The 16,825-nt window shown below is 35.6% G+C and overlaps 1 protein-coding gene across 1 annotated transcript; it reads left to right on the forward strand.

Annotated features, from left to right (window-relative positions):
* Window positions 1-7,133: 7,133 nt before the first annotated feature.
* Window positions 7,134-16,670, forward strand: LOC122046426 (PTI1-like tyrosine-protein kinase 3). The gene is made up of 8 exons (XM_042607114.1): window positions 7,134-7,338; window positions 8,204-8,330; window positions 8,890-9,137; window positions 9,278-9,404; window positions 9,517-9,790; window positions 12,045-12,177; window positions 15,920-16,006; window positions 16,216-16,670. The coding sequence occupies exons 2-8, from the start codon at window positions 8,237-8,239 to the stop codon at window positions 16,351-16,353; spliced, it is 1,101 nt and encodes a 366-aa protein (XP_042463048.1). The 5' UTR covers window positions 7,134-7,338; window positions 8,204-8,236; the 3' UTR covers window positions 16,354-16,670.
* Window positions 16,671-16,825: the final 155 nt, after the last annotated feature.

Raw genomic sequence — 16,825 nt, forward strand, 5'->3', positions numbered from 1 at the left:
GGCTAAGAACCCTAGGGTTCCACGTTTTAAAGATTTTCAAGGGGGAAAAATCTAAGAGAAGGGTTTTCCCAAGGAAGTGGTATGCGTGTGAAGGTCCAGTTGGAGGGTGAGGCGCCCAAGAGAGGTTGTTCTCCCTTTTGTGGTAGTTAATGTAGATTATGCATGTTAAAGGAATTATATGCTATGATATGTTATGCACATGCTATGATATGTAAGATGCCCCTCTAAGTTTTGGGACTAAGAGCATATATAGAGGGTCTTGAATGACTTCCCATCTAGTTTGGGACTAAGAAGCATAAATTCAAGGGCTCTAAAGTGCTTCCCTACAAGTACGAGGTTAAAGTGCACACCATGTGTTTGTCTAAATAACAAATTAGTACAAGAATAAGAAAGAAGTATTAAAAGAAAGTATTTTACTTTGAAGTGACATGTACTGGACCAAGGTCCATGGGATGGGCTCCTAGATTGCCCTAGGCATAAGTTCGCATAGTAGTACCTTAATGAGTTTGGGATTAGCTACCTCGGATCTTATTAAGGATGCACGCAAAGTGGTACATTGTCGAGCCCAAAGAAGTTGATTATTATTTTCACTAGTATGTATTATAAAGTTTCCAAGTTCATTGGTTTGTTAAAGTAAAACCATCATTAAGTGGATAACTTGAGTTATAAAGTGTAGCGCTGATGAACTCTATGATATGCCAAGATTTCTGTTTTCATTACCTTACTAGCATGGTTGAAGTTGATGATTTGTACTATAAACCTGTTTTAAAAATATATATCATGTGCATATTTACAAAACATGAGTTTTAGCTTAAACTATACTCAAGTGCATGTTTGGTTGTTTTCTTCCCAAGCAGTTTTAAAAGTATGTTCTCTTAAATGCATGGTTTTGTGAGTAGATGGTACTTACTAAGCGTTTGCTTATAGATTTGCATTTCCTTATACTGCAGATAAAGGTAAAGGGAAGCTCGAGTAAGGAGGGGGTAGCAGGAGCAATGTTTGCTGGTGTGTGTGACGGAACAGTGGAAAGTGATCTTGGAACTTGCTAGTACTTGAAAATGCTAGATTTTGGTACTGATGGATCTAGTTTCTCATTTCCGCTTAGCATAAACATACTATTAGAGTATTGTGTATGAAGAATGTTCAGTTGTTAGTAATTAGTTGTCAAAGTCTCCTCATAAAGTAATGAGATAGATTGATAAGCCAAGAAAGGAGTATAAGGGGAGAATCACTCCCTTTTGGGGTGCAGGGGGTGACCCCCACACGGCCCGTGACATGGCCGTGTGGAGTCACACGACCCCAACTCTCTCCCTCTCGGCCAAAGTTACACGGTCGTGTGCTACACACGGTCATGCGAGGCTTAGCCTCTAGAAAAATTACACGGTCGTGTGCCACACACGGCCATGCGAGTCTTAGCCTCTAGAAAAGTTACACGGCCATGTGCCACACACGGCCATGCGAGGCTTAGCTTCGGGAAAAGTTACATGGTCGTGTGCCATACACGGCCATGCGAGGCTTAGCCTCTGGAAAAGTTACACGGTCGTGTGCCACACACGACCATTCGAGGCTTAGCCTTTGTAAAAGTCACATGGTCATGTGCCACACACGACCATGTAAGGTTTAGTCTATGCAAAAGTCCCATGGCCATGTGCCACACACGGCCATAAGGTTTAGTCTCTGCAAAAGTCACATGGCCATGTGCCACACACGGCCATGTAAGGTTTAGTCTATGCAAAAGTCCCATGGTCATGTGCCACACACGGCCATGTAAGGTTTAGTCTCTACAAAAGTCACATGGTCATGTGCCACACACGGCCATGTAAGGTTTAGCTTCTAGAAAGGTTACACGGCCGTGTGCCACACAAGTTCAGACTAGATTTCTGACTCGAGCGAAGTGCAAATAACAAGGTCTAAAAAAAAATAAAAATAAAAAAAATAAAAGATAAAGGTAACGTTCGTGCCCTAAGTTAGGGTATGAGAAAGGCAGTCGTTACAAATATATGGTTATGGCTAAAGAGGAATAGACATGTTCCGCTAGCCTAGCCAGCTGCGGATACTCCATATCTCAAGGTTCCTCTCCTTCTAAAGTTGTGTCTGCGACCACGACAAATAACTCATCGTCCCAATTCCCATCATCTTCTACTGCGCAATAATCTCTGATATAGTTTGTGAGGTTGGCAGACGTATTGTCCTGATTCAAATGATAGTTAATGGACCAGAGTACAGTGGCCCCTGGGCTTGTAGCTCATGCATGGGTATCCCTTGAAGTTTGACAATATTCTGGCTCCTCATATGGTAACGAGGTATCTGGTTGTGGAATTGGGTGGGGTAATAATTTTTGCATTAATTCTCCAATGAGAGGGTAGTTAGTGGATCCAAAGCCCTTGTCGGCTCTTGTTGTGGTTGTTGTAAACTCCATAACTTCGGTCAAACCCACTTGCAGTATTGGACTGATAATAAGTTGTGTTATTCGGTCCCCTGCATTGATAAAGACAGGTCGCATTGTATGATTAAACAACAAAATTTTTGATATCACCTTGATAGTCGCTGTCAATAACTCCAGCGCTGACATGTACACCCAATCTTCTTGCTATACTGGATCTGGTGGCAATCTGGTCATAGAATCCTTTAGGAATCATAATAACAATTCCTGTAGAAATTAAGCTTCGGTCGCGCAGTTCAATAGTGATGGTTTCATCAGAAGAGAGATCAGAGCCAACAACTTCATCTGAATATCTTCTGGGTATTATTGCTGTGAGTATTAATTTCTTTACCTGAATCTTAATGTCTTGTTCAATTAGTACTGCCAGTATATGATTCTGTATTTCTTCTTCATCTGAAGATACAACTTCATCTTGATTTGCTGAGGGTGCTATTACATAATTTTGGAAGCTTATGGATATCCTGCCATCAATTAGGTTTCGACTATTTACCTCAGCTGGTTGCATAGTAAAGTTTATCTGAGCCGACTTTATGACCCAATTCATTCCTTGTAGTTGTGATGTGGAATATCTTCGCCCTGGAAGGGCATTCACGCCATGGCTTGTCAAATAATCAACCACATCACTGACCTCGTAAGCAAAGGCGACATCAGGTGTGTTGGAAAGCCTGCCATTCATCCCCCTGGTAATTAATAGATTGACTTCCCCATTTCTCCATGACTCATATCTCTTGGAGAGAATTGATAATTGTATATTCCTGAAAAAGTCACCAATGATCATCATTATATCAGGAATTACGTAAATTAATTGACTTCCCTTTGTCAAGTCAACTTCCATTGTTGCAATAATGGATTGATCATCTTGCCATCTGTTATCTCGAAAGATTACCAGAGCCATAGTGCCTTCTTCCTATCATGAAGGATTTGAATTCTCACTTGCATTACTCCAATATGGATATATCGCATGCGGCTTTATTGCAGCTGATTATAGCTATTTTTATGAATGAATGGTCTATCCACTTGGTCCGCATCTGTGCATAGGATTGATTCCTCCGATCTATGTATATAGACACGATGATGGTGATCATCCTGTCTGGAACGATAAAGAACTTCCGTAAGTGCTATTGCTGCTCGTTCCTGCATGGAAAGTCTTAATTGTACCTGGGGGTTTATTTTCTATTCCAGTGTGCTTTGGGCGCTTGCTCTGCCTCTAAGCCTTCTTCCTAGTCTTCGGGTAGCTTGCTACATGTTAAATAACTTTCTTTGATTTTTTATGTAATCTCTTATTTGATCTTCAACTAGAGGCGTTGTTGTGACTGCTATTGACCCTTTTGCCCTAGTTGTCATCTTTTGGCTTTCTCCTTTTCTTCCTTCAGAATCTTCGAAGGGTCCTTGAATACCAGAATTTTTCCCTTTGGTTCCTTAGGTCTTTCCGTCGGACCTATTGTCAGGTTGGATAGTTTAGTGATCAGGTTGTCTGGTATGGTTGGCATTGAAGCTCTTCCTTTCTTGTGAGATTCCAACACCGTTTTGATATCTGCCTTGATATCTCTCAAGTCCTCAGCAATCTGGACCAGAAGTTGAATCTGTAAATTATGTTGTCGTATTACTACTGTGTTATGGGCAACAGTGCTGCGTAGTCACTTGGCTTGATAAAACCAAGTGCAGGGGTTCAAGATCCTCAGTAGCTTCAACTGCTTGTTTATAGGAACTTGAATTTTTGGAGAATATATAGTTCATCCAAAAGTTTGTTTTTCAATTTTTGCCAGCAATTACTCCACCTTTTGAAGCTTTTGGTCAAGATTGTCTTTTAGCCTCAAAGTTTCTTCTTCCGCTAGTCTTGCTTGTTTTGAAGTTTCTGCTACAAGCCCCCGAGATTCCTGTTTTGTTAGTGGTTTATTTTCAAGGAATAGAGCTGTCAAGGTTTTTATAGCAGTTCTTAGTTTTTCACTTCTTCTTCTTTTAATTTTTGTTCTTGCTCTAATATCAGCTTGAAATTTTTTAAGTGAACTTTACTTGACAGCCACACCCTATTATGTATAACACTAATATTATGAGCTAGTTCTTTGTTTGATGACTTTTGAGTTGCTGCAAGATCAAGGTATTCTAGGTTTGAGGTGCGTGAATTAGTATACCATAGTTGGATAGATTCCTCCCATCGCTCAGACATCCGAATAGTACTCATTGGTTTTCCGCCTCTCCTTTTTTTTTTTGACAAAGATTCCTCTATCTCACCTTCTTAGTGGCATTACTGGTTCCTCACCCCGGTTACCACCTTACGTCTTTTGATACAAGATTCTTTCTCAAAAAAAAAACAAAAGAAATACTTCCTCCCGAAAGCTAGTTTCAGAAACCTTACTAGATCAGTCTCACCAAGGTCTTATTAGGTCTAGCCTCTGTGCCTTGACTAAGCGAACTCTATTCAGAAGGGATTATTAGGTCTAGGTCCAGACCCTATGTCTTCTTATAAGTTTTAATTATGCTAATGGAAGTACTTTTATCGGATGGTACCTATAATCACACTTACCTCTTACCCTTGTACCTCTTACTTTTATCAGAGAACCATATTCTCTCGTATTTTCGTGCTTGGGTACTCCATGTCTCTGGATCTTCATTTGCCCTGCATTCGATCTCCTAATATGCCCAGATTTTTCTACTTGACAAAAATTTGGCTTCTAGTTTTTTTGGACTTCATCACCTTGCATTCGGTCACCTAACATGTAAGGACTTTACCATCTTGGATTCAGTCACTTAACAAACAAGGATTTTACATGCATGCTTCATACGAAGGTGAGATCTCATTTTATTCATCTTAACTTAAATACTACCAAACATCAAAATTATATTATCTGTATATAATTAAACCAATATTATCTCAATTTTTGTAAGTGGGGCAACTAATACACCTACTCAATTTAGTAACTATATAAGATGTGACGGTGTTAAGAACAATTTGTTAAGTATATCGAGCTACCAATTATCTAAGAATATACCTTAATTGAGATAAAAGTGTTTTAACCCCGTTCTTATGAAGGCCTTAGGTTGATTTTATAACTATAATCAAATTTCATAAAAATTTCTTCAACATAATGACATTGAGAGGTTGCTCTTCCATCAATTGAACAAATGAACTTTAACCTTGAAATTATATCATTAACATTGGATGCTTCATATCAAACTTCTAATTTAGAAGATCATATTCTCATTAAAAAAATATTTAATAAGGTAATACTAAATTTGAGGCCACCGGTTCAGTCCTAGAAAGTTTTCTACTAAGTGATAGGGTAAATCGAAAAGTACTCACGGTTGACAACCTAGAATTCCAATATTTCATGATTGTACATCTCATTTAGAAGAAAAATCATTATAAATATATCTTAATTGAGGATTAAACTATAAATATTTAGATAAAAATTTAACGTCCTCCCGTTTTACCTAGCTCAGAGGACAATTATAGTCTCATTCATGATATATTGGTTCAAAACAATAAACTATCATTTATATACAAATATAAATTATGCAGTGAGCATCCATCTTTAACTTATTTATAAATATATGTGTCTATATTTGAGTCATTAATTTCAAAGTCGAATAAGAGAATTACTTCATCAAATTTCTCATGCGATTATTTTAGGATTATTATACTCCATTTAACAAGTTAATAAGTGTTTAACCTTCTTTTGTTTACCTAAATAGACAAATCCTTTTGATTGATTTGTATAAATATTGGTATTAAAATTGTCATCAAGAAAGATAGTCCCATGCCCGTTTGAGGGATTTTTAGACTATATATGAATGCTAATGTCATTGAGGGTATCATAATAACTATGGAATAGGGATGATAATTTTTTCCACATGTTCAAATTCATGGGAAAAATTTAAAATGAGGACGAGGATCCTTGATTTATTCGGAGATGGGGCGAGTTTCGGATGAGTATGAGAATACTATCCCATTCTCTAACCCATCCTGGAAAATAATAATAATACTAATAATAATTTTAAAATATTAATACTAGTATCATTAAATAATATTATTAATAATATTAATATTTTAAAAAATAAAATGATAATAATAAAATTATTAATAATATTGATATTAATATCAATATTAATATTATCATTAATACTAATAGTAAAATAATAATAATAATATAAAATTAATTTCAGGAATAAGAGCGGGGTGAAAATGGGGATGAAGATGAAATTCGGGGATGAAGATGGGGATGACAAACCCATCCCTATGTTAAAAGATCGAGCGCCAGTGACTATTAATCATTAATATAGACAACTAAAGTACGAAAAAAGATATACTTAAATATATAAAATTTTGATGCTAAAATTTCATATGATAATATTCCATATTTTAACCGTATATCTTCGCTCTTTCACTTACATAATTTGCCTCCTCTGATTTAGTTGCCACTTATACATTACTTGTCCTGTCCTGTGGTCCTCTAGTTGAGGTTAGTGCCTCCACTCAAGCTATCAAGCTACACTAGGTTGACGGAGGCACTGACCTCCACCGACAGCTGATAGCCGTCAGATCATGCGAATGACGGACGAGATCCTGAGCCGGCCATAAAGATGGCAGGTGAATAAACAAAAGGAAACGAGTAATGACTTTAGCAACGACAGATGTTACGAATGGACAAGAACAGCCCTCGGGAAAATGATCGTGTTCTAACAATGTACTTAAGTTGTAACGCTCGGAAACGTTCTAAAGCAGAGAAAGAAGAAAAAAGAATTCAACTTCTTCGTTATAGGGGCGAGCTCCGCTATGTCCTCTCTCTCAGTTCCCGTACTTTCCCTTTGCATCTGCCCACTCCAAGGAAACCCTAATCCTGTGCCTGGGGGTGTGAAGAGCTGACCATCCTGCAGCTCACGGGTCCCTTCTCCAGGTCAGATCGCTGCTCTCGATCAATTCATTGAGTCGGGCGAATTATTTTGGGGATGCCATTGGTATCGTTGGGTTTGAATGCTTCTAAGAGGACTCTCTTCCGTGTAATTCTCACTGAAAGCAAAATTTATTTTCCCTTTCACGGGATGAGCTTTTGTTTTTTGTTTTTTGAAAAAAAATCGTAGGATTTATTCTCCGTTGCAATTTTGAACGACTCCCTTCTCTTATGATTGGTTTTCGTCTCGGATCGGAAGATATTCGCATAAGATTTTTTTCTTCTGAAATATAATTAGCTGAAATTTGGCGTTTCTGGGGATTTGTACCAGAATGCTTAATTTAAAGCGTTTTATCGCTCTTTATTATTTGTCTTGTTAGGAAAAGAAAGTGAGTTCTTTGTCTCCGTTTCGATCCCCAGTTCTTGCGTAAGATTGATTCCATTAATATATCAAGAATGAGAGAAAATTGTGATCATTGTAAAAATGTCATTCAGCATACTTGCTATGCATAATAGAACAACGATGGCTTGGAGGAATAATCCTTCAGCTGCTTCACACTTGAGTGTACGCAATTCTGGCCCGTAACTGATTGCATCTTTATTATAATCAAGCAAGTGATTGGGGCCTACACGTAATTGGTTGTGCTAATTAATGACTGTGTTAGTTGGTTTGTATTGTGATGAGTTGGCATATTAGGTAGTATGATAGTGGGTTTAAGTTTGTTTAGGTAGAATATATGCACATGAACATGAGCAGGTACTTTTTTAAGAGACATCTCCAGGCAATAAATTCACAAGATATTGTTAGATATTTGTTTTCTTTACTATTTTCAAGTTGTCTTTATTTTGACTGTTTGTACTTTATGTTTAGGAACATTAAAACAGGATAAAAGAGGGATATACAATGCGACGCTGGCTTTGTTGTTCATGTAAGGTCGACGAGTCTTATCATGGCCAAGAAAATGAATACCTGAAAGACCCCACCAATAATACAGACGGTATGCTTTACTCCACAATTCATAAACAGATTACTTCCTCGTTGCAAAATTTTACCACTATTCCATATTTCTTTGTGAAGAATGTATTGGTTAGCTGGAGTTATTGAATAGGCAGATTGAAAGGTTTTGCTGCTGTTACATTTCTTTTTAGCATTCTTTTTAGTATGCGAGGCTATTCTAAGGAGAATATAGTGGTGAGCTTAAAACATATTTAAACAATAGGCACAGACAGTTAGTGGATTTTGTTTGAGCTGAATCTTAATTTCTATCAAAACACAGTGAGTATTTTATCAATCACAGAAAATGCTAGTTTAAGCAAACTTTTAATAATAGAAAGGTTTGGTTGTCTCTTCTTTCCATAAAATTGTCCATTTGCAATGTCAAAGTCGTACATATGCTAAGCTATCCAGTGCACCATTCATGTACTGTTAAACAACTATTGGAACATGTTCACCCCCTTTAATTTAGTCTAGGATAACCTTGTATCTTTTGCTTTTGACTTGATATATTAGCATGCTACTTCTGCGGCTTTGCTGATTTACTCTTATAATCATTCCAGGTGTGAACAGAGGTTCAAAGTACAACGCTCCCAAAAGTGAAGCACCAAAAGCACCTCCACCTATTGAGGTGCCTCTGTTGTCTTTAGAAGAACTGAATGAGAAGACTGATAATTTTGGGTCAAAATCTTTAGTAGGTGAAGGATCATATGGAAGAGTGTACTTTGCTGTTTTAGAGGATGGGAAGCAGGTTGCTGTAAAAAAGCTTGATTCTTCATCTGAAGACAACACCTCTGAATTTTTGACTCAGGTTTTTCTTTACTCATCTGCAATAGACATTTCTTTTTTTTTTGTCTCACCCTTTAGTAAAATCTGGACTAACCATTGAAGCATAACATTTAATCTAACATGTAAAGACTCAATAACTAAAGCACTTTCTCTTGACATCAGGTCTCTATGGTCTCAAGGATGAAGCATGAAAATTTTGTGGAAATGCTGGGATACTGTGTTGATGGGAATATGCGTTTGATGGTCTATGAGTTTGCAACCATGGGTTCTTTGCACGATGTTTTGCATGGTACATAATAGTTGTATTTATTTCTCCATTTTTTTCTTTTCAGTTGCTTGTTTACTTATTTCAGCACCTGTAAGGCAGTAAATTGTTTTTTATTACTTTTTTTAAACTGCAGGCAGAAAAGGAGTCCAAGGGGCACAACCTGGTCCAGTACTGGACTGGACCCAACGAGTGAGAATAGCTGTTGATGCAGCCAAGGGGCTAGAATATCTCCATGAGAAAGTTCAGCCTTCCATAATACATCGTGATATCAGATCAAGTAATGTTCTCCTTTTTGAGGATTTTAGAGCCAAAATTGCAGACTTTAACCTTTCAAATCAGGCTCCTGATATGGCAGCTCGTCTTCATTCTACTCGAGTCTTGGGTACCTTCGGTTATCATGCTCCAGAGTAATTACTTGAATACTTTTTAGGGCTGAACTAGTTGGAGATATATTTTACTTGTTTGTCAATCATTGTGCTTATAATATACATAAAATCATTTATTTGTAATTTTTCTTAAGAAATTTAACTAGTGTCAATTGAAGCTGAGCCTGAGTAGTTCAAGGTATAATTTGTCTAATTAAGCTATTTAGCAAAAATTTAATAATGAAGAAATGCTTGAGAAATGGAGGAAAAGCTTTCCAATAGCAAGTCATAAAAATAAAGTTGGCACAAAATGTTACTCTTATTATAGTTGATGAATCATACATCAATCATTAGGAAACAATTATCACCAGCAAAATAATATATAAAGCAAATATTATGAAAAATAAATTGATTTTGCTAAAAAATTCAAGTATAGATGCCATAAGGCTAAACTCCCAGTAACCCTGCTAGGTAATGGCTTTAAGATTCCACCCTATGGAAGCCAACCAATTTTGGTGCAAATTTGAGATGACGGAACTGGCCTGCAAAAAGCTTTAATTAAGCAAACATCAATCCTCTAATGGAATTACAATAAAGATAGATATAGTGATAAAAAGGAAAGATATGCATATGATTTTCAAGGTAAGACTCAATAATGTATGTTATTTGCAACAGTATTTTGTTCTTTGAGAGAATGCTACTAATTTATGAAGATCAAAGTTGAATATGTAAAATCTAGTTCAATAATAAGAAATTAGAGTAATTATGATGGAAGCACATGAAGTTTGTGTGAACAAGAAAATTTTAGATATCTTGTATCTATTATCAACAAGAGAGCGATATTGACAAAGATAGGATAAAAAGTGGATTGTTGAAACGGAAAATAGCTTTTGGAGTGTGATTGGTTTGTTACCCTTAGGTTTGCAACTCACATTACTTTATGGATGAGAACTTTGGCTACTTGGGAAACAACAACAACAACAAAAACAAAGTGTAGCAAAGATGAGAAAAATGCTAATGTGTTTTATGGTGTTCCTAGGGGAAAAAATTAAAAAGTACTAAGTATTATTATCCAATAGCAATTAGGTGTGGCTCTACCATATGGAAAAAAAAATACAGAACCATTGATCTCTTTCTCAACTTCATAGGACAAGTTAACTATGATATGGCTAAAAATGATGAAGTTTAATTCTTTTTTTTCAAACTTCATGACTAAAAAAATATCCAGTTGATATACCTTAAAAGAAAACTAGTGTGTGTGATCATCATTTATTATTGTAGTGTTAATAGAATCTCTTAACCATAAATGTGTAGATTGAGCTCTTTCCTAGCAGCATAAGCCAAACTTTCCATAGTTTAAGCTTTGTTCTGCTTGATTGTGATTAGGAAATTTTGAACCCTAAACCTACAAATTGAGCTCTTTATCAACATCTTTGTCTTTTCAGACAAAGTGGTTACCTAAAATAGTATCCATATTCCTATTCCTAATCAGTACACTGCAGGTATGCAAACTTTGGATTGTTCATAAGACTCCTTGAACATGCTTTGAATCCCCAAACAATGGAACTTTTATGTGAAAACTTCTCATCATTAAACATGAAATTAAACTTGAGAATTAAGATCACTAGGTGTAAAAAGTATACTTAAATCTTTGAATCCTAGATTTCACTGTCTGGGTTGTATGATTTTATGCAACTTTCTTGTGTCAGTATTATTGAACCAAGCTCCAATAACATAAGCCCATGTCTTCATTGGTTGGTTTCATTATTTTCGATTCGAAACAATTTGAACTCTTCCATGGGCTTGAACACAAAATGATTGAGGCGATTTTCCTTTATTTCTTCCATTTTCACATGCATTTGGATTCTGTGGTTGTGATTTCATCATTGCAAATAGTCCATAGGAATCTCTAGCTGCAACAGGATACATGATAAATTGCAATCTTTTATGCACTTTGATTAGCTTATCTTCGTTATATTTTCTTGTGCTCATTACATAAAAGGTTACAAGTTGGGTTATTCGGTTACATTCTTTGTGTTGACAAAGAATACTCGTAAAATTGTTAAATTGAAACTTGAATAAGCTGAAGCTTGTATCTGAAATCGTTCGTATTCTGATGACCATTATGAAATTCTTAATTTTGATTGCCAAGATTACTGCTTGCTAAAAAATGATTTTTCTCATAGTGAGGTACTTAATCATGAATGCAATTTATAAGGAAATTGTTTGTCTTTGATGCCACTTCACCTTTTTTGTTCTACTATATAAATATTTTGATCTTTTCAATATTATGCAGGTATGCTATGACTGGTCAGCTAACACAGAAGAGTGATGTATATAGTTTCGGTGTGGTTCTTTTGGAACTTCTGACAGGCAGGAAACCTGTGGATCATACAATGCCTAGAGGGCAGCAAAGTCTTGTTACTTGGGTAGGTCTTACTTCTGAAGTTGGTGTTGGTTGAGAATAGTGTTAATTTCACTTGCAAATTCCTTATACAATCTCGAGAAAATAAAGTGGCTGATTAGATGGGGCCACAATCAGATCCATAATTTGCAAGATCAGTAGCATAAAGGAACCAATTAAAAAATAAAATAAGCTAGATAAAGACAGGATGATTATTAGCCTAGTTTGTCTTTTGGACTAATGAAATTGGTATTAATTTCCTTTTAAACGATTATATTAAATTACTAATGGTGCCATGACTATATAACTAGGAGAGTTAAAGTAACCTTGCATTTTGTGGCTGATTAGGGATTATAACTTTTATATGGCCTAACTAGCATCTGAAACATATTGGCTGCCTTTGACTGTCAACTTTATATATTGAAATAATTGGATCCTGGGTTACTAACTTCAAATGATTACATAATTGTTGAATTCTTTCCTATGATCTCAATTTTCAAGGGCACAAGTGTTAACTGGTTAGCTCTTTTGATTAATCTAGATTCTTTTTTTTAAAAAAAAAAAACAAGTTGACAAAGCTTTTTTTATTTTTTTTATTTTGGTCATAAAGCCTTCTTCCCGACTAACATTTTCCCCTCATTCACTCTATTTCTAAGAGGCCCTTGCTATAAACATTGTTGTTAAAATTGTTCAATTCACGATTTGTATTGTATGGTACAATTTCGCTATAAAGTGATACATAAATAATATGAATTAGAATGATAAAAGATTTCTCAACACATCATCATTATCATATGTAAAGAATAATATGAATTGGAATTATAAAAGATTTCTCAACATACCATCATCATCATATGTAAAGTGATGTAGCACAAAAAAAATTCAAAACAAAATTTTTTTTGAGGTGTGCCATAAGGTGTGTGGCGTAACATTCATCTCTAAAGTGATACATATTAAATAATATGAATTGGAATTAGAAAAGAATCCTTAATGTGACATCATTGAGCAGTTCTTGTCCCAGCTATAAGGATTAGCTACATGATTCTTACCATCATAATTTCAAATAAATTAATCATTTTTTATTTAGTCTCCTCTTTTGTCTGGAGAGAGAGAGAGAGAGAGAGAGAGGAATGTTAGCCTACCCACTCAATGGTGCACATCTTATGAGCACCATATGTAATTTTTTTTTAAATTTCTTTAGTTTTAATACTATAGTCCATAGTAGAAGGGAACCTTGGCACAATGGTAAAACTGTTGCTTTGTGACCAAAAGGTCACGGGTTCGAATCTTGGAAACAGCCTCTTGCAAAAAACAGGGTAAGGCTGCGTACAATGGATCTTTCCCCGGGACCCCGTATAGCAGGAGCTTCGTGCACCGGCCTGTCTTTTTTTTTTTAGTTTTAATAGTATAGTCCAAACCCTATATATATATATATATATATATATATATATATATATATAAAATTGGGAACATGATAGTATGTTATATGTTTTTGAAGATGGGGAGGCCAATGCCCTGCCACATGTACGCTATTATACATACATACATATGTATATGTAATATAAATATTTATGGTGAAAATGTATTTCAAACCTTCGAATTATGTTTTATGCTTACAAAAGAAGAAAGCAAGCTCACCAAAGATTAAACTTGACTAGTTAAAATTAAATTCAACGCATGAAGTTAAACTCAACCCATTATAATGAAAGGAAAGAATATTTTTTCAAAGAAAAAATGGAGGTTAGGGAAGGTGAACTGACATGGAAGAAAATCTTGCAGTGTGAAGACTACTGCAAAGGTGGGGTTGATGCCTAACAATGACTTCAAAGAACAACTTTTTTCACATTGAAGTCATCTTCTTTATTTGGCATCATTGTCCTCTTACTTTTTCAACCACAGCAATCTTGAAGGTCAAAGCCATCAAATCCATGTTGAGGATGGTGGCAACAATTTTGTCATATTATCAAAAGCAACCTTTGGTGAAATGTCCTTTACAATGATCAGTATTTGGCTTTTTTATTCAAGATGAAATTTGAACCTATATATATATATTTAACATACTCCATTTTTGTTTGATGAAAAACTATTCCAGATAAGTTAAAAATCTTTTACCTATTTTATAATTTGCTTAATTCAAATTTTAATGAGTCATGATTTGAAAAGTCCACCAACATGATTCATGATAGGAATCTTGATTTGACAACTTTGGCTGTATACAGTGATATTGCCCTTTACATAGTTCAATGGGAAATGCTGTGTGCAGTTAATTTCAAATATTTTGGAGCTACAATAACCTTTAGGGTGTATATGAACCAATCTGCATGATTATAAAGATAGAGCAGTGATCTACTTAGTGCCTTATAGAAAGATCCTCCAATAATTGCTCTTTGTGCAACTCCCTTAAACCATATTATTAACAATAGTGAATCATGAAAAAATATTATATAAAGCTAATCTAGCTTTCATGATTGATTCATGATTATTGTCAAAAGACATTTGTTTCCAATTATTTGAAGTCGGCTTGTTCCAATTCATTGGAGTTAGCGTGTTCAGATTATTTGGAATCAGCTAAACAAATCTGATCCCTCCCCATTATGCTCTATAGAAAGCTATATGAGTAAACTATGTTTTTGTTAACTAATATTCTTGTTAGTTTCTATATCATTTATGATGCTACTCTAATCGGTTCAACTCTTCTAATTATAGAATCTATTAATCACCTCTAAATATATGATACTATCTCAACTTATGCTCATTTTATCTTGCATGGGAAGCAAACCTAATGGCTCTCGATGATTTGTATTTTTTATTTTATCTTTTCTAGAAACTCCAGACATCTATCTTCCACAAGATGATTGATTGTATAATATAATATTAACAAGCCATAAAACCGTGTATACCAAATATTTCATGTCAACTACTGATTGACTGTAATTTTCACAATCTTATTATCGTATATCCCAGAGAAACCTTTTTTTGGAACCAAATTATATTTTGAATCTACATTATGATTTAAGACACAAGTTCTATGAACTATGTAACTTGAATACTTTCAAGGTCTAAGTTTCATCTCTTATAGAAGATACAATCTGCTACATATAGTTGGAACATAAATTTAGAGGGATATATTGATATTCATTTAATTAAGTCTTCATACAAGGTAGTTCATTCAATCCTAGATGTAGCATGCCCAAGTAGCAAAGCTTGAACCAGTTGTTCACTGTTCTCAATCTATTTTTGGTGAACTATAGTATATCATCTTTTTAATCATTGAATAGAGGTCTAATAGATGAGAGATAAATGAAACCATCTGTATGATTTCTTGTGATTGGTGGAATTACAGCAGCTGGGTTACATGTCAATTGACAATGAATAGCTAGCTGCTTAGTTGACATAAGTAACTCCAACCTTGTATGGAAATCCCTATTAGCATGGACGAAAAACCTCAGTGAGCTGGAAAGGTGTGGATTTCCTTGTATTACATTATGGTAGGAAGTCATTCTAGCAACTTGATTAGTTAATAATTTTGCAGCATCCTCACAAATATTAGCGACTCATTTGTCTTGTGTTACACTGCTATTACCTGCTCTTATGCAAGCAGGTCAGGTACATAGCAGTCACCTTTCCTTGTTTACAGTTGTGAATGTCTCAGGCTCTCTTTATTTAACATGAAGCTATGGTTGTGTTGCATCTAATGCTACGCTACTGCATGCATTAAACTGGTACTTGCTAACCTTTCTGACAACGGTTTTTTTTCCATTCCACAGGCAACCCCAAGACTGAGCGAGGACAAAGTCAAGCAATGTGTAGATCCAAGATTGAAGGGAGATTACCCACCGAAAGGGGTTGCCAAGGTCTTTTCCTTTCTTTATATACCTTGAATTTTTTTTCCCACTAAAGGTTGAAAAGTTTCCAACTGTTTGGAAATCCCTTGCATGATAATCAATAGCCTGATCCATGTATAACTGGTTTAAGTAAATCAACACTTATTCACTAACAATGCGTGTGGTGTCGAATGCCTGATATTGTTTTTTTGTTTTTGTTTTCTTTTGTCCTCTTGCAGTTGGCAGCTGTTGCAGCTCTGTGCGTTCAGTATGAAGCTGAGTTTAGACCCAATATGGGCATTGTGGTGAAAGCACTCTCCCCTCTTCTAAATAAGCAAGCTCCACTGCCTGCGGCTGACCCTTTGACAGATGCTTGAGGGATGCAGTGATCAGTATGCGTAACTCTAAACTGTCTGTGTTTGAATGTCAACTCTTACAAGCATTCTTGTTATCACTACCCCTTCTACAAGTTAAAAAATCTGACCAAAATCCTAATAATCACCTAGGTGACAAGCCTCTGCTCTCTTGTATGTTTTGAGGGTACTGTCTAGTTTGTGGCGTTTTTTAGTCATTTCATTCAGTTCATGCAAATGGGACATTTCTGTTGTATATTTGTTTGAGAAACTTCAGTTCTTTGGCTGTGTGAGAGTGTACCGTATAATATACGAAGAACTATAGAAGCTTTTGCTATTCATTGATTCTGTTTGTTGGTGCGGGTGGAGCTTTCATGATTTCTAGTTCTAGTGAATTTTGTTCCTTTAATGATCGAGACAACATCCCCCTTTTAGCCAAGATTATCATTGTTGGTGAATGGTACATGAGAATAACCTTATCAACTCATAACAGGAG

This window comes from Zingiber officinale, chromosome 2B, assembly GCF_018446385.1.
Source record: "Zingiber officinale cultivar Zhangliang chromosome 2B, Zo_v1.1, whole genome shotgun sequence".
Lineage (NCBI taxonomy): Eukaryota > Viridiplantae > Streptophyta > Magnoliopsida > Zingiberales > Zingiberaceae > Zingiber > Zingiber officinale.